This window comes from Schistocerca cancellata, chromosome 8 (assembly GCF_023864275.1).
Source record: "Schistocerca cancellata isolate TAMUIC-IGC-003103 chromosome 8, iqSchCanc2.1, whole genome shotgun sequence".
In the NCBI taxonomy this organism is placed as follows: domain Eukaryota; kingdom Metazoa; phylum Arthropoda; class Insecta; order Orthoptera; family Acrididae; genus Schistocerca; species Schistocerca cancellata.
In genome coordinates, this window is record NC_064633.1 from 316,526,519 (window position 1) to 316,554,150 (window position 27,632).

The 27,632-nt window shown below is 43.8% G+C and overlaps 1 protein-coding gene across 6 annotated transcripts in view; it reads left to right on the plus strand.

The window, feature by feature from the left end:
* The window catches only part of LOC126095104 (uncharacterized), a 303,184-nt gene that overhangs the window by 225,123 nt on the left and 50,429 nt on the right, over positions 1-27,632 (plus strand). For 3 of the 6 annotated variants that reach the window (XM_049909808.1, XM_049909811.1, XM_049909809.1), the window contains exon 3: positions 11,929-11,973. The exons of the other annotated variants lie outside the window; for them this stretch is intronic. In XM_049909808.1, the coding sequence (XP_049765765.1) occupies positions 11,929-11,973 (45 nt within the window). The remainder of the gene's footprint in view (positions 1-11,928; positions 11,974-27,632) is intronic. 6 annotated transcript variants of the gene reach the window in all.

Below are 27,632 nucleotides of genomic sequence, written 5' to 3' on the forward strand. Positions count from 1 at the left end.
GCCGAACGGAGTGGCCGAGCGGCTCTAGACGCTTCAGTCTGGAACCGCGCGACCGCTACTGTCGCAGGTTCGAATACTGCCTCGGGCATGGATGTGTATGGTGTCCTTAGGTTAGTTAGGTTTAAGTATTTCTAAGTTCTAGAGGACTGATGACCTCAGAAGTTAAAGCCCACAGTGTTCAGAGCCATTTGAACCATGGACCCTGTATGTCAGCATGGGCTGTTGAAGTTGGAGGAGGCTCTGTAATGATGCGGTGAGTATGCAGTTTATTTGATATGAGACTCCTGATACGTCTAGCTACGACTCTAACAGGTGACACGTACGTAAGCATTCTGTCTGATCACTTGCATCCATTCATGTCCATTGCGCATTCCGACGGACTTGGGCAATTCCATTAGGACAGTGCGACACCCCATACGTCCAGAATTGCTACAGAGTGGCTCCAGGAAGACTCTTCTGAGTTTGAACGCTTCCGCTGGCCACCAGACACTCTTCACATGAATGTTATTGAGCATATTTGCGATTCCTTGCAACGTGCTGTTCAGAAGAGATCTCCACCCCCTTGTACTCTTACGGATTTATGGACAGCCTTGCAGGATTCATAGAGTCAGTTCCCTCCAGCACTACTTGAGATATTAGTCGAGTCCATGTCACGTCGTGTTGCGGCACTTCTGTGTGCTCGCAGGGGCCCTACACGATATTGAGTAGGTGTACCGGTTTCTTCGGTTCTTCACTGTATGTTAGGTACTTTTGGTAAGATAGTGTAGATGAAGATGCTTTTACGGAAGAGACTGTCGTGGATAGATGCATCAAAACAGTCTCCGGGCTGAAGGTCACAACAAGATGTAGAAGAGAGCGCTCGGTGCAGACAGCGACAGCGACAGCCAGACGGCGTCTCGCACGTCGCTTGGCGTCGCGCGCCGCCTTCTGGGAAGCGGAGCGTCCCTGTGAGCGGCGAGGCCTCACCTCACCTCACCTCGGCTCTGGCTGGCGGCTTCTCCGGAAGCGAGAGCCCGGTTCCCAGCCTTGGCTACAGCCGGGCCGACGCCGTGGGAATGGCGCTGCTACAGCAGTCGCAGTTCTCTTTTATAACGAGACGTGATGCACACTGCCGCTTTTTTTCGGCGAAACCTTTCGCGTTTTAGGAATCGAAGGCAAATTGATCTGCTGTCTATACGTCTGTGAGCTGCTGCTTTGCTTACCAAATATTATGCCACAATTTTTCTGCTAAATGGTCTCTCAAAAAGGACGTCGGGTTTTAAGCTACCATAAATCGAATTTATTTATGTGAAACAAGCAAACGAAACACACCATTCTGTCAGGAAATGTTGAGGTATAAAAGTGAAATGCAGTGTCGGGCATATGACCCCTACTAGCCATGGACGCAATCGCTCATTCCATGAAATTAACCATCATCCGCTCGCACTTTTTCAACTTCGTCGAAGACACAGCGAATTTCTTGTTTGACTTCCAACAAATCACGGGGTTTCTTCTGTTAAACTCGTGGCTTAGCGCGTCCCCATACTAAAAAGTCGCAAGGTGTCAGGTCACAAGATCGAGGTGGATAGATCTTGTCTCCGCGTAACGAGATTAGTCTGTCCGGTAACTTTTCACGCTACAAAGAGACACTGCCTCCTGAAAATCGGCAAGCTGCACCGTCTTTATTCGAACCATAAATTCTCGATGTTCATTTGGTCCAAACATGCCGAAAGGAAAGCTGTGAGTATCCCACAATAACGAACTCCGTTCGCCGTGACAGCCCTTCTTTGTCCACTTTCAAAAAAGTAACGACTGATTAAGCCCTCACTCCAAATCCCTCAGCAAACCGTAACTGCCGAAGATGGATGTCTTTTTAGTGAATTAGTCTTGGGTTCTCTGATCCCCATATTCGGCAGTTATGCCTGTTCATAAAGCTGTTAAAGTGGAAATGAGCTTCATCTGAGGAAATGGTGTCTTTTTGAAACCATCGTTCTCTCGTTTCTTTTCCACGATCCACTGCATAAACCGCAGTCATTTTTCACGTTCTGGTGGTATAAGTTCGTATGTCCGAGGCAGGATTCGAACCTGCGACCGTAGCGGTCGTGCGGTTCCAGACTGAAGCGTCTAGAACCGCTCGGCCACCACGGCCGGCCTCACAGTAACAGAATCACGCGTAGCAATAACGACATTCGTCACAATCTCTGTTGGACCCATCATGGACAGGGGACATCGGCTGGTGACGTAATTGTAAATATCAATGAAATTCTCCAACATCCGTGAAAATGAGTTGTTGTTTTATCTTATTTTGAGAGCTACTAGTTTCGGCATTCCACTATGCCATCTTCAGGCACCTGCATAATGAAAGAGTATACATGTAGTGTATATCAGGATGTACAAAGAAAGCTTACAGAAAGTCACAGGTAATCACAAGAGGCTTGAAATCTACAAATTGAAAGTAGTAACGTTAAACCAAATCTCAGTGTACATCCAGCACAATAGACTAAAAGATGTGTACATATTTGTTAGTCATAAAACTATTTAACACCACGGATTTAAAGAGAACAAGCAAAAACATCAAAAAGATCAGAACTAGACAGTATACAATCAGGGGCTCCGCTCAGAAAAGCTTTTAACTTTTTTTTTTTTTTGCCTTGCAACCCCAGAGAAATAGCATAACATTTTCAGCTGAGAACTTGGACTCCCCTAGGTTAAGTAGGATTTGAGGTCCTTATAGGTTTGTTTCACTGTAGTAATGCTAACCTGTGAAGTGATATAAAGGATACCAAATCATATCTTTCTACTTCAATTTGCTGTATAACCTATGCCCACAAGGTATTTGTGAATATTCTTAACGTGCTCTTTGCATTGCGTTTTTCTCTTAATATGACGTCTGCCGTTGGGTTTTGCGTCAATTTGTTTTTCTTTATGCTATGACAACTAATTATATCACCAATTGTGATAGTACCTTTGCCGTAAATATGCATATTAGTGTACGTTATAGAATACTGTGTTACATTTTACTTTAAATGAAGATACACTATACGATCAAAAGTATCCCGACACCTGGCTGAAAAGGACTTACAAGTTCGTGGCGCCCTCCATCGGTAATGCTGGAATTCAGTATGGTGTTGGCCCACCCGTTGCCTTGATGACAGCTTACACTCATGCAGGCATACGTTCAATGAGGTTCTGGAAGATTTCTTGGGGGAATGGCAGCCCATTCTTCACGGAGTGCTCCACTGAGTAGAGGTATCGATGTCGGTTGGTGAGGCCTGCCACGGAGTCGGCGGTCCAAAACATCCCAAAGGTGTTCTATAGGATTCTGGTCATGACTCTATGCAGGCCGGTCCATTACAGGGATGTTATTGTCCTGTAACCATTCCGCCACAGGCCGTGCATTATGGACAGATGCTCGATCGTGTTGAAAGATGCAACCGCCATTCCCTAATAGCTTTTCAACAGTTGGAAGCAAGAAGGTGCTTAAAACATCAGTGTAGGCCTGTGCTGTGATAGTGACACGCAAAACAAGAAGGGGTGCAAGCCCCCTCCATCAAAAACACGACCACACCATAAGAACACCGCCTAATAATTTTACTGTTGGCGCTACACACGCTGGCAGATGACGTTCACCGGGCATTCGCCATACCCGCACCTTGCCATCGGATCGCCACATTTTGTACCGTGATTCGTCACTCCACACAACGTTTTTCCACTGTACAGTCGTCCAACATTTACCCTCCTGACACCAAGCGAGGCGTCGTTTGGCATTTACCGACGTGATGTGTGGCTTACGAGCAGCCGCTCGACCATGAAATCCAAGTTTTCTCACCACCCGCTCTAACTGTCGTAGTACTTGCAGTGGACTGTGATGCAGTTTAGAAATCCTGTGAGATGGACTGCATAGATGTATGCCTATTATACATTACGACCCTCTTCAACTGTCGGCGATCTTTGTTAGTCAGCCGGCCGGTGTGGCCGAGCGGTTCTAGGAGCTTCAGTCTGGAACCGCGCGACCGCTACGGTCGCAGGTTCAATTTCTGCCTCGGGCATGGATGTGTGTGATGTCCTTAGGTTAGTTAGGTTTAAGTAGTTCTACGTTCTAGGGAACTGATGATTTCAGATGTTAAGTCCCATAGTGCTCAGAGCCAACCATCTTTCAGTCAACAGACGAGGTCGGCCTGTACACATTTGTGCTGTATGTGTTCCTTCACGCTTCCACTTCACTATCACATCGGAAACAATGGATCTATGGATGTTTTGGAGTGCGGAAATCTCGCGTCCAGACGTATGGCACAAGTGGCACCCAATCATCTGATCTCGTTTGAAGTCCGTGAGTTCCGCGGAGCGCCCCATTCTGCTCTCTCACGATGTCTAATGACTACTGAGGTCGCTGATGTGGAGTACCTGGCAGTAGGTGGAAGCACAATGCACCCAATATGAAAAACGTATGTGTGTGAAATATTATCGGACTTAACTGCTAAGATCATCAGTCACTAAGCTTACACACTACTTAACCTAAATTATCCTAAGGACAAACACCCGCACAGTCCATGACTGCTGCGCCTGAGACCGCTCGGCTAATCCCGTGCGGCTGAAAAACGTATGTTTTGGGGGCGTCCGGATACTTTTGATCACATAGTGTAGGTCCTCATATATACTAGGGGTTTCCTCACCTATAAGAATGATATAATTTTATGATAAAGGGAAAAAAACAATAAATGTACCCAGAGATTTGGTTTAACACCACTACTATCATTTTGTAACTTTAAGTGCTCTTAAGATTATACGCGTTACTTTCTGTGAAATTACTTTGAACCCCCTGATGCACACTACAAGTATAATCGTTTATTATGCAGGAGCCTGAAGATGGTCTAGTGGAATGCTGAAACTGGTAGACGTGAAAATAAAATAAAATAACACCTTATTTACACGGCCGTTAGAGAATTTCATTAATATTTGCAATTACATTTGCCTCGCCCCGGCCATTTTGAGGGCTTCGAGGGTTTTTAATGTCTACTGTTGAACCTATTTTTTCAAATTTCTTGATCAACCTAAGAATAATGGAGTCATCTGGTGCAATGTTGTGTCAAAGAATAGTACTATGTTTCCAAACGGTTTCCGCGAAACTTTTATCATTCTTGTAGTAATTTTCACAATCAGCGCTCCCTGTTCCGTACTGTATCCAAACTGATGCTCCACAAACACTGACCTGCAAAACAAAAGCACAGTATCAAGACATAAACTCAATGATTACTGATAACAAAAAGTGCGAAAACAATGTTGGCAGCAACAATAAATAAAAATAGCGGGATTTTCAAATACGGCGTTCTTTTTGAGACATCCATTAGAATTTCACGTCTTCCTCTGTAACATATAACCTTCGAGTCTGTAGGAATGAGTGCTCGGATGAGTAATTAACCGATCTATACTGTCTTTGGGTAAGTGATTTTTACGTTCTGACCCAAAAAGACACCTGTACCTATATTCAGAGGAAGTGATCTTATTTCTTACGAGGATTGAAGGAACATTCAGTGATGCCCTTTCAAGGAAACCGTCCCGGCATCTGCCTGGAGCGATTTAGGGAAATCACGGAAAACCTTAATGTAGATGACCTCATGCGGATTTGGACAGTCGTCCTCCAGAATGCGAGTCCATTGTGCTAACCACTGTGCCACTTTGACCGATTATCTGTTACAGAGGGACAGAGAGACCAGAACAGAACAGACTTTGGAGAGAAGTGGGGCTCCTCCGCCCTCGCACTGCATGACGACCATTTCAAAAAGTTCCACTGCCATCTCTGTGAAAGGGTAGTACTTCTATCGGGGAATCACAGGATGTGCGCCTGCCATGTTGTCCATTGCTTGGCTGCTGGTGTGTGTGTGGTTTGAGGTTTTTGGGCGCTAAACAGCTTGGCTGCTATCAGGGATACAGCACAGAGAAACATTTGAAGGGTACCGGTCCATGACAGATGGAAAACGTACCACCAAAACCGTTGGAAAAAGAACCTGCAACAATCTGGAGAGGTGATATGACTGTTGTTACTAGTCACTGACTATGTATGCTGTGCCAACTGCAGCTGTCTCGATGCTGCAAAATGCCAAAGTCTTTATCAGAGTGGTTAATATGGTTGCAAAATCAGCCGCTGAGTGTAAATTAGCATGTGGGATTTGCTTGTGATTCCTGTCTTGTCGAGCTCCGTGTGACAGCCGGTTGTTTGGCTGTTTTTATTCAAGCTAGCGGAGGCAGTGAGACTTGGCTGTGGTAAATGATTCCCCAGTCTAGTGTTTAGTGTGATTTTTCAGTTTGAACTATCCATCCGAGTGTAGATTTCCTTGATAAATCATGTGGCAGCTGCCTTTCTCAAAAATTTCACGACTGAATAAAATGGTTCAAATGGCTCTGAGCACTATGGGACTTAACATCTGAGGTCATCAGTCCCCTATAACTTAGAACTACTTAAAACCTAACTAAGCTAAGGACATAACACACATCCATGCCTGAGGCAGGATTCGAACCTGCGACAGTAGCAGTCGCGCGGTTCCGTACTGAAGCGCTTAGAACCGCTCGGCCACTGCGGCTGGCTCCTGCTTGCAGGATGTTTGCTTTCAGACGTCTCACGCCGTACGTTCCCTAAAACGTGATCCATCCGAAAAGGCCACCTGTCACCACTCGACGTCCAATTGCGCTATTGGCGCGCAAATTCCAGCTTCAACGCGATGAACAGCAGGCAGCATTGTTGTATGAACCAGGCACCTGCTGCAGAAGCCCGTACGCAGCAGCATTCGCTGAACGGTCGTCGAGGAGGCACTGTTGGTAGCCCCTTAATTCATCTGGACGATCAGTTGGGCAACAGTTGCACGTCTCTTTAGCCGGTACACGTCTCCACAGCCATCGTTCATCCTATGGCCCGCAGTGCACCACAGTTGCCTCTACGCCGATTTTGGACAGCTCCATTTTGCCAAGTACGGCATACTTCAACCAAGGCGTCACATGAACATTTACAAACTTAGCCGTTTCAATAGTCATGCCATTTTGGACGTCAGATAAATTGCTCTGTTTCCGCATTCCGACAACGACTGCACATTTTTCCCCGTTCCCCGACAAGCTTTACAGACCCTTGATTACAAGTGCTGCTGCCTGCTGTCTGTGAGTGATTTATGCACTTGACATCAAACAGAGGCAGTGGTCTCATTAATGTGACAGGACCGTGTATATCCTTGGAATAATATTACAGGCAATGCGACACTGTGCAGGATGGCAGCCAGTCAAGGAATATTTTAGGGAATTAGTTTAAAAAATTTATTTCAGAGGCCCAGTGGAATCTTTACAAGTTTTCTGCCAGAGTAATTCAGCCGCGTCTACGTGACACAAGTCGCTTGTCTTTCAAAACCGAGGCAGCTCTGTCCACTTACAGCTGCTGACAGGAGACGCCCTGAACCCTCTGCTGAAACTGCTAGCGAATTCACGCCATTGGTTTTAGCCAATAGTGTGCGCGGGATACCGATCACGTATGTGGACGCTGGAGTCTTCTGCGGTGCAGAACACATTTGCTTCTCTCTCTTGTAATCCAGACCTCGAGCAGAACAGACATCTTTTTGGAAGGCAGTGCCTCTGGCTCTGCTCTTCGCGACCGGCCACCAGCGCAAGTCAACATGAAACGCTTCCCCTTTCGTTGCCCATTTTAATTAATTGTTCGACCTACTAGACTGGCCTAAACCTGCTAATTTCCGATCCTAAGCTCGCCTTTTGTACTCCGTATATCGAAATACAGGGTGTCCGAAAAGTCTTTCCCTGATTACATAAACTGATAACTCAGACTGGAAGTAAGATATAAATATGAAACTGGTGTCTAATTGTTTACAAACTATCAAAGTTTTTTTTCACACATCAGTAAACTTCCACATGAGCACCCTTGGTAGCACGCAGCACATCTAGGCGATATTCAATTTCCGTCCACACATTAGTCAACATTACTGGAGGGATCGATTCAATGATTGTGGTTATCCGTTGCCGCAAGGTTTCAAGATCTGGTACACGTGTTCGGTAGACCTCGTCCTTGACATAACCCCATAAAAAGAAGTCTAATGGGGTTATGTCAGGAGAGCGTGGAGGCCAAACCGTTGGCCCTTCACGACCAATCCTCGCCAGGGGATTGTGAACCCCAAATGCGCACATTATAGCGATTCACTACTCCACTGAAAAAAAAGGTCGCTTCGTCGGAAAAGGCCGTTCGTCCTCAATACGTGATAGCATGTCGACCGCAAAATCATATCGACATGTACTGTCATTGGGCAACAAGGCCTGAACGATTTGCACTTTGTATGCACGAAACAATAAACGTTTATGTAAAATGTCATGGAGAGAGCTTTTTGGCATCTGTAATTCACGTGAGACCCTGCGCACCGATTTCTTCGGACTTCGCAGAAAAGACTGCCTTACAGCTTCCACCCTGTCTGCCGAGGTTCTTGGTCGACCAGACCTCGGAAGGTCAGCAACCGATCCTGTGTTCTTGAACCTCTCTTACCAGGCTTTAATGCTCTTCACATCAGGTGGATTCCTTCCAAATGTTGTCTGGAAGTGTCTCCGCACTGTGTTTGGTGATCGTGTCTCATGGTACCACAGGACACACTGTGCCTTCTCCTGATTGGTTAACATGGCTTCTTGGGCACTGCACCCCATCCACTACTTACGTACTGCGCACCCAAAATAGAAAAAAAACTTTGATAGTTGTAAAAAATTCGACACAAGTTTCATATTTGTATCTTACTTCTAGCCTGAGTTATCAATTTATGTAATCAGGGAAAGACTTTTCGGACACCCTGTACATCCTCTTTATTGTACTTAATTCCCTGTTTTGTCATTTAACGGCAGCTCCGGATGCCCACTATCAAATCCTGACCGTTCGACCTCCTGCACACTGCCGCCACGAGGCATATTTAACAACGTTCTTCCCCCTTCCGTGCCATTTTACACATTAACATCGGTTGCAGAAGTCCCTCGTAAACTTCCCCCAACTTTACAATTGGTGTCAGAAGTGGGATGTAACAATTATATCACCCCTTACCGGCACGAACTCTTTCATGACACGTAGTTGTAACTTCGCAACGCTCTTTAAAAAGAAATCAAATATAACTGCAACAACTCTGGCGTAAATATATATCGGCCTGTCCACGACGAATGTAATGCAATGATTGACTAAATTTGTCATTTTCTTGTTTCTGCACAACAGAGGATCGTGGATTTTGCCATTTTTTAGTCCATTGTTCCACGCTTCCACGCATGCACACGACTATCGAGTACTGCATTCACCGGAATTCGGAACTGTGTGGCGGTTGGGAATCTTTGCCGACTTCACGAAACAATTTTTTTCCCAACATTACACTGTTTGTAATTTTTTAAAAAACTGCGCCTAGATGGATCCAACCCACCCACTGCGAAATGACTGGGAATGTTGCACATCATCAGCTGCGCCAGTGATTACTTTTGCTCAGTCGGCCGCTCACTCGCGGGTTAGGTAGTGATGTGCTCATCGGCTGGTACAGATTAGGCCAAATAAAAGTGTCCCAGAGAACAGAGTCCCCGGGTACAAAGACACACAGCAGGGGAAATGGAATACAGTACTAACCTGACTACAGCAGATGTTGACAGTGGCCACCATTCATCTCTTGGTAATTTTGGCTCCTGGTCAGAAAGTTGCTGGAGGTGGACCTAAGCTGAACTCCTGGAATTGCTACAAACTCATCCGAGCTGTTCTGCTATAGTTCTTGAAGACTATGAGGGTCGTTGCAATACATCTTTGACTTGAGGGCTCCCCAAACAAGGTAACTGCGCACTGACAGATCAGGTGACTTGGCTGGCCAGCTAGGAGCGCGACCAGATTGACCTCTGCTAATAACGCTGTCAAAGGTGAACATTGCGTAAATGTGCTTCAAGGTTCGGCCGGTCGTTTGGGCAGTTGCTCCATCGTGTTGGAAGTAAGTTGATGTGGTTATATGCGTACATATGCTTCCAGTCGTATCCACTCGGCCGGGCCACTTTTATTTTCCCCATCCTCTGCAAAGGGGCCCCTGCCGGCGAATGCGACAGCGGTTAGTGTCACTAGAGCGTCATCTGGACATCCACTATGTCCAGGTGACACGTTTGACAGTAGACTGCCCAGCTGACTGCATCGTGGAGCTGCGATAGGCTGAGAGGCCGTACCGTTGTAATGCGCATCACACCGTTCGTACAGATAACACCGTTGTCTGTTGTTTGCGGCAGTGGTTACAGAAAGGCACGCATCCACGACGTCTGGGATCTGGACTTCCGACACGAACCACAAGGAAGGAGGACCGAAGAATTGTCTGCCACGAGCGAGCAGTTCCGAAAGTAACGATAGGGGCGTTCATCAGGCTGTCCCATGTACTATGCAGCGTCGTGTAATTGCTAATACCACAGGCTGGCAGCTGCGTGACTCAGGACTCGCCTCACGCCAACCATTACGTCGCCTGTCAATCACACCACTGCAGCGCAACGCCCGACTCGCGTCGAGACTCGCTTCTCTCTTGGAGATAACCACTGGGGTCCGTGTCTGGAGGCGCATTGGAGGGCGCCACGAAGAGCGGTTTGTGGTCTCCCATCTCACGTCCCACCAGCCTTGTGTGAAGCTGTGGGAAGCGATAGCATATGGTGACCATTCTCCGTTAGTGTCGCTAACGGGCTCCTCGACAGCCTCGCGGTATTTAGATGCCATGCAACATCTGTTGTTCGCGAACGCCGACTCTCACCCCGTATTTCAGCGAGACTACTTTCGTCCTCATACCGCTGCCACCTCTCGAACGTGGCTTGTAGCCGTAAATACTCTGGCATTGCCAATCGCATCGCCCGATTTCTCCCCGACCGAGAATGTCTGGGATGCCATGGAGCTTGTCGTAAGGACTCCATCTCCACCCACCAATCTGTTGGATCTGTGCGCTCAGGTGCAAGCGGCAGAGACCTGTACAGTCCAATGCTGCACGTTTTGATGCCTGCACTCACAACAATAGAGTCCCGACGCTATACTGGCATGTACTTTTTTGTGCTGTGTAGTGCAATACATGTTGGTCCTTTCTTGTTTACAGCGCAATTATTTCGTAGATGCTGTACCATCTACTGCCTGCCTTGGTGCAGCTCTGTTGATAACGATCAGTGTATTAATAAAAGGATTCCTCCAATCCCCCCCGCTTGTCACCATCCTCCCATCAGACAGTAACAGTTTGAAATTAGTACTTTCCTAGCTTCATATTTGAAATCTAAAATTTTAGACATTCCCCATATTTGACAGGATTGTTAAATGAGAGCTTTTGGTCTGTTGTACTTCCGCCGGTGGTTGTGACAGAGCAAGCATTCAATCGAGGCGTTTCTAGGTCTACATCTAGTCTATATCTACACTGTGCAAGCCGGCCGGCGTGGCCAAGCGGTTCTAGGCGCTTCAGTCTGGAACCGTGCGACCGCTACGGTGGCAGGTTCGAATCCTGCCTCGCGCATGGATGTGTGCGTTGTCCTTAGGTTAGTTAGGTTTAAGTAGTTCTAAGTTCTAGGGGACTGATGACCTCAGATGTTAAGTCCCATAGAACTAAGAGCCATTTGAACCATTTTTGAACACTGTGCAAACCACTGCGAAGTGCACGGCAGAGGGTATTTCCCATTTTACCAGTTATTAGAGCTTCTTCCCGTTTCATTCGCGTATTCATCCGGGAAGAACGATTGCACGTGCCCACTGTAATTAGTCAAATATTGTCCCGCTATCAATTTTGGAGCGATATTTAGGAGGTTGTTGTGTATTCCTAGATTCTTCACCTAAAGCTGGTTCTTGAAACTTCGTTAAGTAGGATTTCACGGGAAAGTTTGAGTTTCTCTTCAAGCGTCTACCAATTCAGTTTCTTTAAGCACCACTGTGTCCTCCTTTTAATTTTCTTGTTTATTTATCAGGTTCCGTGGGATCATACGAGCCAAAGCTACTTGGTCATGGAAAGAGTAAGTACGTAGATTACAGAAAGCTGATTAAAGGATTTACAATCCAAATAGTTAAAGCATTAATAAAACACGAAAAAAATCATGAGAAAGTATGAGAATAAATTACAAATAACAGAAAAAATTCCTGAAGTACTGCGATGAACTGCTGTGCAGTATAGAAGGTAGTGTGGCACAAGGTAACTTTTAACTTGGATTTGAATAGCTGGGGCTTATCACCCAGCTTTTTTTCAGACATGGTGGAAGCCTATTGAAACGAAAAAGTTAAGTAAAGTCGTATGGCGTGAATCGCTGGGAGGCTCCGAAGTGCAGGTTCAGCCGACTAATTAGAAAGGATTTTTTCCTTCGCGAAGTATGGCACCTGTGTGTGGATTTGGATCTGTTAAGTGTAAACGACTGTAATAGTGAGTGTAGAGTGTAATGTCCTGACCTTGTTGAAGATGATAAGAGAAGGGAGAGGGTGGTCTTCGAGAGAAATAGGTTAAGTGCCGGCACCGGGTTTCACCTAGGAAGCCGCCGAATTTAACCTCCACTTTCGACGGACGGATAACCTTAAAAAATGTTGCACGTCGTCACTTCATGAGACATTACGTATAGGTCTGGAACTGAATCCCGGACATGGGCGCAAAGACAGATGATCAGAGACCTCACGCCACCACCCCTTCTGTCCCCTCTGCCGCAAAGGCAAAGAAAAAATTGGCAATAGCACGCGCCGTAACCGGACGGTAAATCATCCAGCTACAGGCCACGCCCAACTTTGTTTTAGTTCGGCGATCTGATGGGAACCGGTCTATCTATTACCGGCAGTGTGCGCAGTTCCGGTATTCTATGGAATCGTTAAGTAAAGTATGGAATGGCTGATGGTTTTAGGCAAACTATGAAATAGAAGTTTGTTTGTGAACATTTTACATACTTTTCCTAGGCATTATATACAATGGACCATCTATGCAAAACGACACAAGATGAGACGCCCTTATTAATAAATAGGCATTTGAAATTGAAAGAACAAAACTACGAAATCAAGCATAGCATATTCTTACCGGAAAACAAGGAAAGCAGAGCTGAGACTGAAATACTTGTTACAGAAAAAAAACTCACTTTTCTTCTTCACAAAAAAACACTTTACATTTTGACAAATTGATCTTGTACATACATTTCATGACTTAAAAAAGAATGTGAACATAATATTGCTACCGATAAAACACAAAGCAGAAATGGCATGGTCTACTTGTTGCAGCAGGGAAGACTAGAGTGACATTCTGAATTGCACTTAATTTTCTTTTTCACACAAAAGCACATCATATTTTGTCATTTCCTGTTGCACATACACCGATTCCTTGGCTGCTACCTGCGGACTGAGAAGTAGCTGCAGATCGGAGAGGTATTTTGTGGTCAGGAAAGTCTTCAATTTTCATTAAATTCTTTGGACATAGAGTGACCTCTGATCTTGCATAGAGCTGCTTCAAGATTCCTTTTGCAGTTCCAAGTCGGTAAAAGCCATCTTCCGTCACGTTCATAACAACTGCCAACAGACGGTGTGTCGCCCACCCTTTGTCGACGTCGGGAATCGGAGCTCGTACAATGGTGCCCAAAGACACAGGAGGAACTTTTGTCGGAATCCCTTTTCATTCTTTCGTCCTGAATCTCAAGATTCAGTTTCGTTCCATGTTACTCTGGATAGTTTTCTCAGTACTGAAGCAAACGCAGCGCAAAATGATAACCCTATACCCTACTTTGTCGCTGTCATTGTCTTTAGTTGAGAGAATGTGACATAACTTCGCGGAGAAATTCCATGAAAACAAAATGCCACTAGCTTGATTCACTAAGGGAAAGATTTTGTGATGTGAAGCAGTGAGAATAGGAGAGATCCAAGTTCCAAATTACCAGAAGAGACAGCAAAACAAACAAATCATAAGTGAATCGAAAAGGGGCGGATCTTCATGGCCCCTCCCCATCCCTCCAAAATGTAAAAGCACTGTACTAACCAGTGTTGTAAACAAATTATTATAGGTGTATTAATATAATAGCTGCGTTCCGCTGTGGTACTCGCCGTAAAACAGTAATGTATAAAAAATGGCTGGGTATTATTTATTCTAATCTATTATTAGTCCATTTCCTCTTCCCCTCTCTCACTGTCATCTCTTCCTCCCCCTCACTCTGTCCATCTCCTTCCTTCCCCCCCTCCCCCCTTCATGTCTGTGACCCATCACCTCCTTCACTCGCTCTGCCTGTGCATCTCCTCCTCTCCCTTTCTTTCTCCACGTTATTGCCCCCACCCCAGCAGAAGGTTGGTGGTTCTTTAGCCCACAGTATTCTTTTCCAAACTGTAACCAATATATGTACCAAATGTGGTTGGAATCGTTCCAGGGGTTTAGGAAGAGCTTTTTACTAGCGGCCTTTCTCGCGTACACACGTGTCAGATTTGTTTCACACACACGTAACACATTTCACACGTATTTGTACACATATTTCACCTGTATCACTAGCGAATTTCGCCCTATAATTTCATTTTCACGCAGCTCAATGTTTATGACGTCGATATCCTGAACTACGTGTTGTAACAATGACGAAATTTTGCAGGCACATCCAGTGGTATATGTGAATACTGTCTGTGAAATTAGTTGTGAATAGAGTTATTTTTAAAGAAGAGATAAAAATCGTACATGATGCCGCAGTTTTTCACACATCTCAGTGCTTGTAACGTCACATCTGTAGAACTATGCGTCATCCAGCGATATCATTTTTCTGGTACATTCAGTGGTACTTGTGAATAATGTCAGTAAAATGTGTCACGAATACAGTTAGTAGTAAAGAAGTAATAAATTGAAACGTCCTGCTTCATGCGACAGTTTTACTGCATGAGAATGCGAAAATACAGTCAGCGATAATATTTTTTCCTCTCATCATTTTGCGGGGATTGTCGCTGAGAAGAAGTTACTAAAGGATTTGATATTATGTGTAAAGTTTGTTGCAAGTCACTAAGTGCTCTCATTCTCATAGAGAATGAATGAAACATGGGTATTAACACGTCGGTGACTACACTACCTTTGACCCCCACCCCTTCAAAGAGGGACAGGGACAATGGAAAGCTGTTATCCCTCCTTCCATTAGAAGTAAACTCTAGGTCCGAGCCCCAAACAAATGGATTTGCGAAAATAAATCTGTAGTGAGGGACATGATTGTGGTCCTAAATAAAACGATAGAGAAACGAACAGTACATATAGCCAGGCAAACGGATCGTATGGAGCAAGGAGGTTGTTGCAAAGATAAGAAAAGATCTAGAACGAAGACCTAACAAAACGTAGACAAATTACATTAGAAAATACACAGGAGTGTCATGGATGTTTATACCTGAAGGCTGAAGTGTATGTTTATAGTTCAGCCTAGGGCAATGCCTTACGCAACAGTGGACGTAAAATAGCTGACGATAAATTTATTCTCACCTCTGGTTATTCAAAGTTAAGTACAACCTAATCCAGACTTTATAGATACTTTATAGACACCTTAATTACCCTTTCCTGGGCTCTTTGTAAGACCTTCAAAAATGAATATAAATCCAATGAGCGTGGGAATGGGTTGTTTTGGCTGCTAATTATGATACACTCTGCATACAAATTTTGGTACTTTGGGCGCCTTATGCGCCCCTCGCAGCTTGTCGCTTCAAGCGGCGGTTTGTGTCGCTTTGGCATTAAACTGACGCTACCTTTACGCGCTCCAGTTTACAGTACTTTGCGTTCGAGCATTAAGCTATGTAATGGGATGAAGGGAGCGACAACACAAGGAGCGCGTGGAAGTTCAAGAGCTGTCTTTCCATAAAGTCGTAACTGCGTACTGTCTGAATTATGGCCCAAATTGTTGCGCGGGTTCGTATGCTGGGGCTTATGTCTTCCAAGTGTTTTTATTTTCTCCTTAAAATATGAGGTGAAGTGGGTGATGTTTCCTTGTTAGAACTTTAAATAGTTCTAGAAGATATTTGCCTGATGGATTACGTAGAGCATACATTCTGAGGGAGTGGATGTTGGCTGACATTTTCTATCATCTGTTCGCGAAATCTTAAAAATGTTCCAACAATTTTTCAGTTTCAAAAAAAATTTAGTGGAGAATACTTCAACTGTGAAGAAACAGAATGTGCACTCTCACCCGGCAACTCATTAGCAGCACATGGTTTCGAACATCGTTCCAGGCGCATCAACTGTTTCTGTAGTCTATTTTGTTTTATTTCTTACTTTTCGAAAACTCATTTCACAAAAAATTTGACCGTTTTTACGGTTCCGTCCCCAACCGGTAGAGACGGAACCCTTACAGACTCACCCTGTCGTCAGTCTGCCTGTTCGACAGTTAAGAACCTTTTTTCTCAAGAATGGGAAGATGTATCGAGTTGAAATTTATGTTGTCACATACTAAGGTCGATTGTCCCTTGGTAGCGTGAAAGCTTCTTACTCAAAGCAGTCATAAGACACGTCCATTATGTCACATATTTTAATACTCGCAAACGCACTCACAAAAATCCTTAGGGTACTTCCTGTTGACCTAGAATCATGAAATTTGGCAAGCAGCAAGGTTTCACAGTACACGTTTTATTTTATTGTATGGCTAGGGCCCCCCATCGGGCAGACCGTTCGCAGGGCGCCGGTCTTTCAATTTGACGCCACTTCGGCGACCTGCAGTCGATGAGGACGATAGGATGATGATGAGCACAACACAAAACCCAGTCTCTGGGCGGAGAAAATTCCCCGACCCAGCCGGGAATCGGACCCGGGCCCAGAGGATTGACAATCCGTCACCCTGACCATTCAGCTACCTGGGGCGGGCAAAGTGCACGTAAAGTACAAGATTCTAAAATTATTAATTTGTAACTATATGACACCGAAAAAAGTTTTTTATTTGTCATCCGTCCGTCTAACTGTTCGTCTGTTAAAATCCTTTTTCTCAGGAAAGGGTAAACGTATCAAGTTGAAATTTGACACATACTAAGATCTACGGTCGCTTGGCGGTGTATAAAATTTAAGGTTCTAAGTCAATGAAACCAAAAGATGCGGCCATTTATGTCACATATTTTGATATTCATAAAATCACTCATCAGAACTTATAGAATAATTCCCAATGATTTACTATCATGAAATTTTGAAATGTTAATTTGTACTTACATCCGGCGAGAAAAATGCTTTTCTATCATTTATTATCTGATTGTCTGTCTGTCATCTGCAAAGAGCCGTTTCTTTCCTCAGGAATTACGATGGCAAATGCGAAATTATAATAATAAATTTAAACTTAAAACTTAAAGTAAAACACTATCGAAAGTCTTGGAATTCCAGGGGCGATTCCTTGCTACTGCTGATATCGGCAATAATCGTCAAGATTCTCAATTCCCACAATGGATGAACTACAATGAAGAGCCAAAGAAACTGGTACAGCAGCCTAATATCCGTAGGGCTCTCGCGAACGCGCAGAAAGGCTGCAACAGGACGTGGCATGGACTCGACTAAGGTCTGAAGTACTGCTGGACGGAAATGACACCATGAATCCTGTGGGGCTGTCCATAAATAGGTAAGAGCACGAGGGGGCGGACATTATTTCCGAATACGAAGTTGCAAGGCATCCCAGATATGCTTAATAATGTTCATGTCTGGGGAGTTTGGTGACCATGCACAAGTGTTAAAACTCAGAACAGTGTTCCTGGATCCACTCTGTAGCAATTCTGGGCGTGTAGGGCTGTTGCGCTGTCCTACTGGAATTGCCCAAGTCCGTCGGAATGCGCAATGGACTTAAGTGGATGCAGATGATCAGACAGAATGTTTACGTACGTGTCACCTGTCAGAGTCGTATCTCGACGTGTCAGAGGTCTCGTATCACTCCAAATGCACACTCGCCACATCATTACAGAGCCTCCATTAGTTTCAACAGTCCTCTGCTGACATGCAGGTCCCATGGCTTCATGAGGTTGCCTCCATACTCGTACATGTCGATACAATTTGAAACGATAATCGTCCGACGAGATAACATGTTTACAGTCATCAACAGTCAAATGTCGGTGCTGACGGGCTCATGCGAGGTGTAAAGCTTTGTGGCGTGCAGTCATCGAGGGTACACGAGTGGACCTTCGGCTCCGAAAGCGCATATCAATGATGTTTCTTTGAATTGTTCGCACGTTGACATTTGTTGATGGCCCATCATTGAAATGTGGAGCAATTTGCTGAAGGGTTGCACTTCCGTCACATTGAACGATTCTCTTCAGTGGTCGTTGGTCCCGTTCTTGTAGGATCTTTTACCGTCCGCAGCGATTTCGAAGATTTGATGTTTTACCAAAAAAATGGTTCAAATGGCTCTGAGCACTATGGGACTTAACATCGAAGATCATCAGTCCCCTAGAACTTAGAACTACTTAAACCTAACTAACCTAAGGACACCACACACATCCATGCCCGAGGCAGGATTCGAACCTGTGACCGTAGCGGTCGCGCGGCTCCAGACTGAAGGGCCTAGAACCGCTCGGCCACACCGGCCGGCTTGATGTTTTACCAGAACCGGTGCACTCCTGAAATGGTCGTACGGGAAAATCCACCTTTCATCGCTATCTGGTAGATGCTGCGTCCCACCGCTGTACGCCGACTATAACAAAACTTTAGGACTCACTTAAATTTGGATAACCTGTCATTGTAGCAGCAGTAACCGATCTAACAAGTGGACCAAAAAATGGTTCAAACGGCTCTGAGCAGTATGGGACTTAACTTCTGAGGTCGTGAGTCCCCTAGAACTTTGAACTACTTAAACCTAACTAACCTATGGACATCACACACATCCATGCCCGAGGCAGGATTCGAACCTGCAACCGCAGCGGTCGCGCGGTGCCAGACTGTAGCGCCTAGAACCGCTCGGCCAACCCGGCCAGCAAGTGGACCAGATACTTGTTATCTTATAGAGGCGTTGCCGACCGCAGCGCTGTATTTTGCCCGTTTACATATCTCTGTATTTGAATACGCATGCCCGTACCAGTTTCTTTGGCGCTTCAGTGTATCCCTACACATTATTAAGATTGTACGAAAAACTCACAGCACGAGTCCTATTCACACTTTCGTTAATTTTTGAACACATTTACTCGCAAATAACACTGTAATTGGATAAGCTTCTGGGTAGTAGAGGCAAACAAATAAATTAAAATAAAATATTACAAACAAGGTGAAAGACAGGATGCAGAGACTGTTATACCGCAGTGCGCACAGTTTGGCCTTCTCTTCCATACCAAAGACAGTAAGGGAATCGTGTGTAGTGTGTAGGAGAGCAGGCAGCGTCGCCGGCGCCCCGACGCCGGGACACGCAGAAATAGCCCCCCTCGCTTGCCCTGCCCCCCTCCCTCCGTTCCCTGTGTGGCGTGTGTTGCCCACGCGGCGCCCTCCCCTGCGCTGCGCTGTTGCCACGTTTCCTGTCGGCGGCCGTGGCGTCGCTGCGCCGACACAGGTCGGGGGATCGATCCGGCGTCCCAGACGTCACGTGGCTGTGGGCGTGACACGTGTGATCTCCCGGCAGCGCGAGAGGGTCTGCATTGTAGTACCACTGTCTTTGTGGCTCGCTTGCGGTGTTAAGCACCACGAGCATGTTTGATTAGATTACATTATCAACACAAGTACAAGGATAGCGTACCAATAGGGACAAGAAAGGAGACATGAAGGGCGCCAAAAACAGAAGTAACAATCATCCATTTATTCCACCATTCCAGACGCACATCATGATATATGAGACATTATAATTTTCATACTCAAATCTATTATGACATACAATATGTATCAGGAAGGGCACACACAATGGAGTTTAAGAAATTACAATGGCACATCAAGTCTACTATGACAAACAGTGTGCATAATGAAGGCCGCACAATTTTACCAATGTAAGAAATTAAAATAATACTAGCATAAAACTAACTAAAATGCCTTGAAGGAAATGTTTATCAGAACACGACGGGCTCGCAAGGGAGGAGGCAACACAATACTTAACTCAGGTGCACCAAAACAAACAACGGACACCAGGCCGCGCCAACAACGGACACGTAAGGCACGCAACTACTCTCTCCGTTGCGGTTCCACGCGTTCCACCCAAGTAATAGCTACCTGAAACATTTTAATACTTGGAACAGTATACCAGTGATCAGGAAATTAAAAAAAAAACAATAACATGACATAAAAATACAATAATTTAAGAAAATCACATCATATGATTATGAGCTTAAGGTCTTTCGGTAATTAACAGATTACGAAACAGGTAAAGGGGCATGTGCCACTATTAAATCTTCCGTAATTACACTACTAAATTTCTCAGTGCCCAAGTTGCAATTAACGCAACAAGAATTAAATCATTTAAGTGATAATGTTACTTTAAAATAATAATAAAATCATTTCATACAGCAGAGGACCACGAATGGCCCGATCAGTACTCCCCAGGCAAGCAGTTCACACAAATGATACTCCACGGCTCCGAGCACACAGCCCCATACAAAATGCAACACAACGGCAGCGACCCGGCGTACTACTAGAACCACCAGGCAGTAAACCAAAATCATACTAAGCCAAAACAAGGACCGACTTTTTAAATAACGAGGCCTAGCCCGGGCCGGACAACAGACCAAATGCCGGGAAGTCCATAAGAAACCTCAGCCAACTTAATACCAAAACAACAATTTATGAACAATATGCAAAACACAAGACCTCTCAGTCCAAAGGCTTCCGTTTAGTTGCGAAGGTGGCTCCGACCCGCCTGCTGAGGTGCCAAGCGTCGAACGGAGTGCCGAATCAAGCTTAACCTTCGTTAACGGAAAACGGAAGCACCACAAGACAAAATACACTCCAATCTAACTGCGCAAGGCAAACTCTTAAGGAGTACCACTCGAAGACTATGCACTTGAAGTTCAAACATCCAGCACCCAAATTAACGTGCCGCTGAACTTCCGTCACCAGCGTCTAGTAGAGTACGGAGAGCAGCGTACCCCATCGATATACATCCATGGTACGGTAAACGAGGATAGCAATCCCAGCGACGGAGAGACAGGAGGACGAAATGACATCCCGCCGCACATAGAAGGTATTTCAAACTCAGGCTCGACAAACTGGCGAGATTTTGCTCCCCTTACGAATCAAGTTAAACGGCACACCACGCCGCCGTCCACACTATTAACCGTAAAATCACGGTCCGGTCTTCCCATCGGGCCCCACTCGGCGTCCAGACGCAAACAATCCCAGCCGAGCCGAACTGTCTCCACTCCAAGGCAGCCACCTCTTTCCTCCTCACACGCCTCCAGCTAGGATCCGGCCAGCGATCGCACACGGAAACAACCGCCTAACGCAAAAGCGCCGTCTGAGTAAAAACTCAGCTCTAAGATCGATACGGACTTGGAAATAAGCGATCACCGTAACAAGATTAGATTATATTAATTATTCATTCCATAAACCCATAAAAGAGGGAATCTTCCTGGGTGTGGAACATGTCAGATAAACACATTACAAAAATGTAATCAGAAAAACTTGAGTTTCATTAATTTTAATGATCCTCAGTCAATAAACAGCAAAATTATGTACATTAATTAAATTGAAACTTCTAATATTTACAGGTTTAATACTTACATCTGCTTTCATTAAATCCATCATTCAGACATTTGCTAGTTTCTTGGCTATTACAACCAAGTATTGTCAAAAAATTAAAGTAAATTATTCATTTCAGTGACGCTCAGTTAAGAACAGTCAGATTATGTACAAGATTTAAAATTAAACTTCCACTATTTACAGATTTAAGACATACATCTGCTTTCCATACAGCCATCATTCACACAGTAGGTAGTTACTTAGCTGTTACAACCAAGTATTGTCAAAAATTAAATTATAGTATATTTTCATTAAAATGGTCTACTGCACTTGTTGAGAAACTCATGCACGGAATAGAAGTAGTTGGCCACCAAAAATTCTTTTTAATTATGTTTAAATTGTGCCTTGTCTGAAACTAAACTCTTAACGGTTGATGGTAACTTATTGAAAATATGCGTTGCTGAATACTGGACTCCTTTCTGGGCAAGAGTAAGTGATTTTAAATCTTTATGTATATTGTTCTTATTCCTAGTATTGATACTGTGTACTAAGCAGTTAGTTGGAAAAAGAGATGTATTATTTACAGCAAACTTCATTAAGGAATAAATATACTGACAAGCTGTGGTAAATAAGCCCATTTCTTTGAATAGGTTTTGACATGATGTTTTTGGATTTACACTACTCATTACTCTTATTATACGATTCAGTACTCTAAAACTTTTTTCTCTGTTTGTGGAGTTACCCCAAAATATGATACCAAATGACATAATGGAGTGAAAATAAGCAAAATATGCCAATTTTTTTATATTTATATCTCCTATGTCTGACATCATTCACATTGCAAACACAGACTTGTTTAGGCGCTTTAGCAGTTCTTTAGTATGTTGCTCCCAACTGAATTTATTATCAAGTTGTAATCCCAAGAATTTTACACTCTCAACTTCTCCTATTTCCATGTCGTCATAGTTTTGGCTTGTATACTCAATCGAAAATGTACCTGTTGGGTTTTTGATGGGGCCTGTTGCATATACAGTACCAAAGACAGACACCTCCCAAGGCACATGCTGACGGGTGTGTCACGGTTTATTCAGCCGCATGTTCTGAAACTGTGTTCCTGTTCTTGCACAGCCACGCGCGATGGAAAAAAACACAACATGCAAAGCAATCAGCAGATTAAAGCGGAGAGGTACTAAACACCATTTTCCGAAACTTCTTCACCAAAGTAGGCGTAATAAATATTCCATAATTCGAATCGAGAACAGCTGCCAGTAAGAGTAATTTAGGCATAGGTACCATTGGTGTAGCGAAGCAACTTAAATCATTTAACAAGGCAATGTTTTCCGGTTCAGACTGAATACCAGTTAGGTTCCTTTCGTAATATGCTGATGTAATAGCTCCGTATTTAGCAGTTATATGTGACCGCCCATTCGACGAAACACTAGCACTTACGGACTGGAAAGTTGCACAAGTCACACCATTACACAAGAAAGGAAACAGAAGTAATCGGCTGAATTACAGACCCATATCACTGACATCGTTTTTGGAACATACATTGTGTTTGAACATCACGAAACACATCGAAGATAACGATTTGTTGACAAACAGCCAACAAGGATTAAAAAAATATTGTTCATATGAAACACAAGAAGTAATGAATGCCGTGGACAGAGGATGCGGAACTGATTCCATATTTTTAGATTTCCAGAACGCTTTTGACAAGGTTCCTTATAAGCGACTTCTAATAAAATTTCGTACCTACTGAGTATCGTCTCAGTTGTGGGACTCAATTTGTGAATTCTTGACAAAAGGCCACACTTCTTGTAATTGACTGATAGTTATCGAGTGAAACAAGACTGATGTCTGGCGCCCCCCAAGGAAACTGCTGTCGGGCCCCTATTGGTCGGGAACAAAGGACGCTTTTATGTCTCCTTATAAGGGTACCAGTTTCTCTGATTTTCCCGTCGTTGTCGTTTTAGGACATATATCGGCGAGAAAGTAGTACGTTGGAAGGCCTTTTTTGAACGTTAGCTCTCGGTGTCTTAGGAATAAATCTTTCTGTGACCCACAACGCTTCACTTGCAGAGCTTGTCACTGGCGTTGGATGAACATTACATTGCCACGCTTGCTAAGCGAATCCGTGCTGCTTTAGTAACTCTAGTGCAAACGTGTACACGTTTTGTCCGAGTTTGTAACGGAGCTTCCAGCTGCCTGCTATGCCGGCGACGAACACCGGATGGATGCTAATGAACGTGTTCGATACGCTCTCCCACACAGCGCGTGATGAGTTGCGAGTGTATTTCATTAGCGATGCAGGCGCACCCAACACAGCAGTTTTTTTAGGGACATTACGTCTCTTTGGCCAATGATGCAGCGTACCGAACACAGAAAGCAGAAAATTACTCCAGAATTTAGCAGCCTTTGTGTCTCTGTAGGCGTGTTTTCTCAGCAGAGTCTGGCATCACTTGCGTTCGTCACACGACTTATCTCTCTAATTGTCCAAGTTTTGTTCAGTCATCGTGTCTGTTTATTAAATCTGTACCCTTAAGAACCTCACATTTGTCATCTGGTTTCCATATTGTCGATGATTTCACTACCTTTTGAACTTATAAAGCAACTTCAGCTTTCGATTAAAAATATCGTGCAACATCATGAGTGATAGTCTTCTGCTGCACTAACTGTCATGAGTTGGAGTAGAATATCCTTTATTTTGCATTCATTACCATACAGTTTCATCTGCATAGTCGTCTTCAAGCGATTGTCTGAAATAAATATCAAGTGTAACACGGCTGAAATGCATGATTTTTACCTTTCTCTGGTAAATTGTTAGTCGAAAGCATATAATGAGAAGTTACATAACGCATAAAATGGACACACTTGAGTTAAGTAGTAACCTAAATTCAGTCTATGACGAGTATACTGCTTTTCTGTTCTGTATTTTAGTAAACAACCAACGTTCACCTTTGAGATTTTCGCACTTTACACTTGGCAAAATATTTTTCTCATGACAATACAACCGGATTTACACGTAAACGTGTACTATGATAATCAGATACAGGCGTGACATTGTCTACAGCTGTAGTTTTTTCCTGCAACAAACAAGTTACGTTCGTTCAAATACCGACTTGTAAAACTTAATATTGATAATTACGCACTTTTCTGGAAAGCGACTGCTTCCGTTTATTCATCAGTCGTGTTCCGTAGATTCTGTCAAGGAGAACTTAGGACTTGTACTCCAACATGGAGCATCACTAGTGGGTGAATGAGAAGGCATACATCATAGTACGACAATTGACAGTTAGCACTCTAATTTGTAAAAACTTCAACAGGTAAGAAACACCTCAAAAATAGTATGAGCGAAACATCACCAAAAAGGAACTTCGTTGACATCGCGTAATTTAAGTACGTACAATGATCTGAAAGGTCGTTTGAGGATTATCAGAGGCTCGAAACGCACGTACCTAAAGACTGTAATCTTCCATGTCACATCAATACCCAAGACAGCAATGTGTCTTATTTAGCAACAAAATGCACACAACATGAACAAATAAGTATTTTGTGATTTATATCGCCATGGTAAAAACCTAATATTAAGTGACTACTTGCTAATATAGTATCATCCGCTGCCTTACAATTACTGAAATTTTAAAATAGTGATACCTTGATAACGAGGCATAACAGAGTGTCCATGTATCATATTGAGACGTCTGTCACAAAAGATTCTCGTCGTATGTGAAGTATACCAGTGGCAAGCCGCAATCAGTACCTGCACTGTGCGATAACAATGAGATGTTAATTATGTGAATGATGCCACTGAAGTAGAGTTACTAAACACGGTTTTCCGAAACTCCTTCACCAGAGAAAACGAAGTAAATATTCTAGAACTGGAATCTAGAAAAACTAGATCCGTACCTAAAGACTGTAAGCATCAATACCCAAGACAGAAAATAGAAATAGTCACCTGAATTACAGGACCATATCACTGAAGTCGATTTGCAGTGGGGTTCTTGAACATGAACTGTTTACGAACATTATGAATTACCTGGACGAAAGTGATTTATTAACAAGTAGTCAGCACGGAATCAGAAAATATCCTTCTTCTGAAACACAACTAGTTCTTAGTTCTCACGAAGTAATGGGAGCTATCGAACGGGGATGTCAACTGATTCCATTTTTTAGATTTCCGGAAGACTTTTGGTGCCGTTCCTAGCAAGCGACTTCTAATCAAATTGCGTACCTGTAGAGTATCACCTCATTTATGAGACTGGATTTGGTAGTTCCTGTCAGAAAGGTCACAATTCGTAGTAAGTGATGGATAGTCATCTAGCAACACAGAAATAATATCTGGAAATTCCCAAAGAAATGTTATAGGCCCTCTGTTATCCCTATCTACATAAACAACATAGAAGACAATGTGAGCAGCCCTCTTAGATTGTTTGCAGATGATGCTGTCATTTACCATCTTGTAAAGTCATTGGATGATCAAAACCAACTGCAAAATGATTTAGACGAGATACCTGTATGGTGCGGAAAGCGGCAATTGATTCTCAATAATGAAAAGCGTGAAGTCATCGATATGAGTACTAAAAGAAATCAGCTAAATTTTGGTTCCACGATAAACCACACAAATCTAAATGTTGTAAATTCTGCTAAATACTTAGGGATTGAAACTGCGAATAACTCAAATCGGAACGTTCACATAAAGTTGTGGGGAAAACAAACCAAAGATTGCCATTAATTGGCTGAACACTTACAAAATGCGACAGGTCTATTAAAGAGAGTCCTTACACTAAGCTTCGCCGCCTCTTTTGGAGTATTGATGTGAGGAAGCGATCCGCATCAGATGAGACTGACGGAAGATATCAAAAAGTTCAAAGAAGAGGTGCTCGTTTTGTATTATCGCGAAATGGAGAGAAAGTGTCACGAACATGATATTTGAACTGGGGCGACAATCATTGAAACAAAGGCATTTTTCGTTGCGGCACGATCTTCTCGTGGAATTTCAGTCACCAACTTTCTCTTCTGAGTGCGAAAATATTCTGTTGGAGCCCACTTACACAAAGAGAAACGATCATCATGATAAAATAAGAGAAATCAGGGCTCACACAGAAAGATACGAGTATAAGTGCTCGTTTCTCCCGCGCGCTTTTCGAGATTGAAACAGTTAAGAAATGGCTTGAAGATGAACCCTCTGCCAGACACTTAATTGTGGATTGCATAGTAAACATGTGGGTGTCATTTTATTTTAAATAGGGAAAGACCGACACACATCGTTCACGTGTATCAGCTGAGAAATAGAAGCATGTAACATAATTTTTGTGTGGTATTTCTCGACGAAGCTCCAGTGAGTAAAATTACCCTATAAACATAGAATAAAGTGTTTATATAAAATAAAAAAGTTATGTAGGAAAATGTAACGTGATTGTGTGTCCAATCGTTATGAGACTATTGATAAGTATAAACGTTATAGTCATACGGTTCATGTGCTGTAGAAAGGCACGATTGAGCAGATCAGGAGTTACTAAGTAATTAAAACTGCTTTAATAATAAATAAAAACGTTTATGTAGTGTCGTACGGAAATGTGTCCCCAGCGATGGGAAGGCTCATTCAGCCAGTCCCCAGTTTACCGCGATTCATGCTAGTCCTTAAGTTGCGTAGTGTCATCTATCGCGCCCCTTCTCACCATACTTTCCCAGCAGGCGCTTAACCCTGACCCTCACTACTAACATTGACGAAATACAAATTTCTTCGCTTTTGGAAACGAACGATATACCGCCGCTTCAGCATGAGTTTCTCGAGTGTGAAGTTATGGTTTGGAAACGCCAGAAAGTCGAAAATTTGTGGATTCAAAAAATGTTCAAATGTGTGTGAAATCTTATGGGACTTAAGTGCTAAGGTCATCAGTCCCTAAGCTTACACTACTTAACCTAAATTATCCTAAGAACAAACACACACACACCCATGCCCGAAGGAGGACTCGAACCTCCGCCGGGACCAGACGCACAGTCTATGATTGCAGTGCCTTAGACCGCTCGGATTTATGGATTGTAGAATGAACATCACAAGATAAAAACTTGTTGGTGTGGCCATTTTAACAG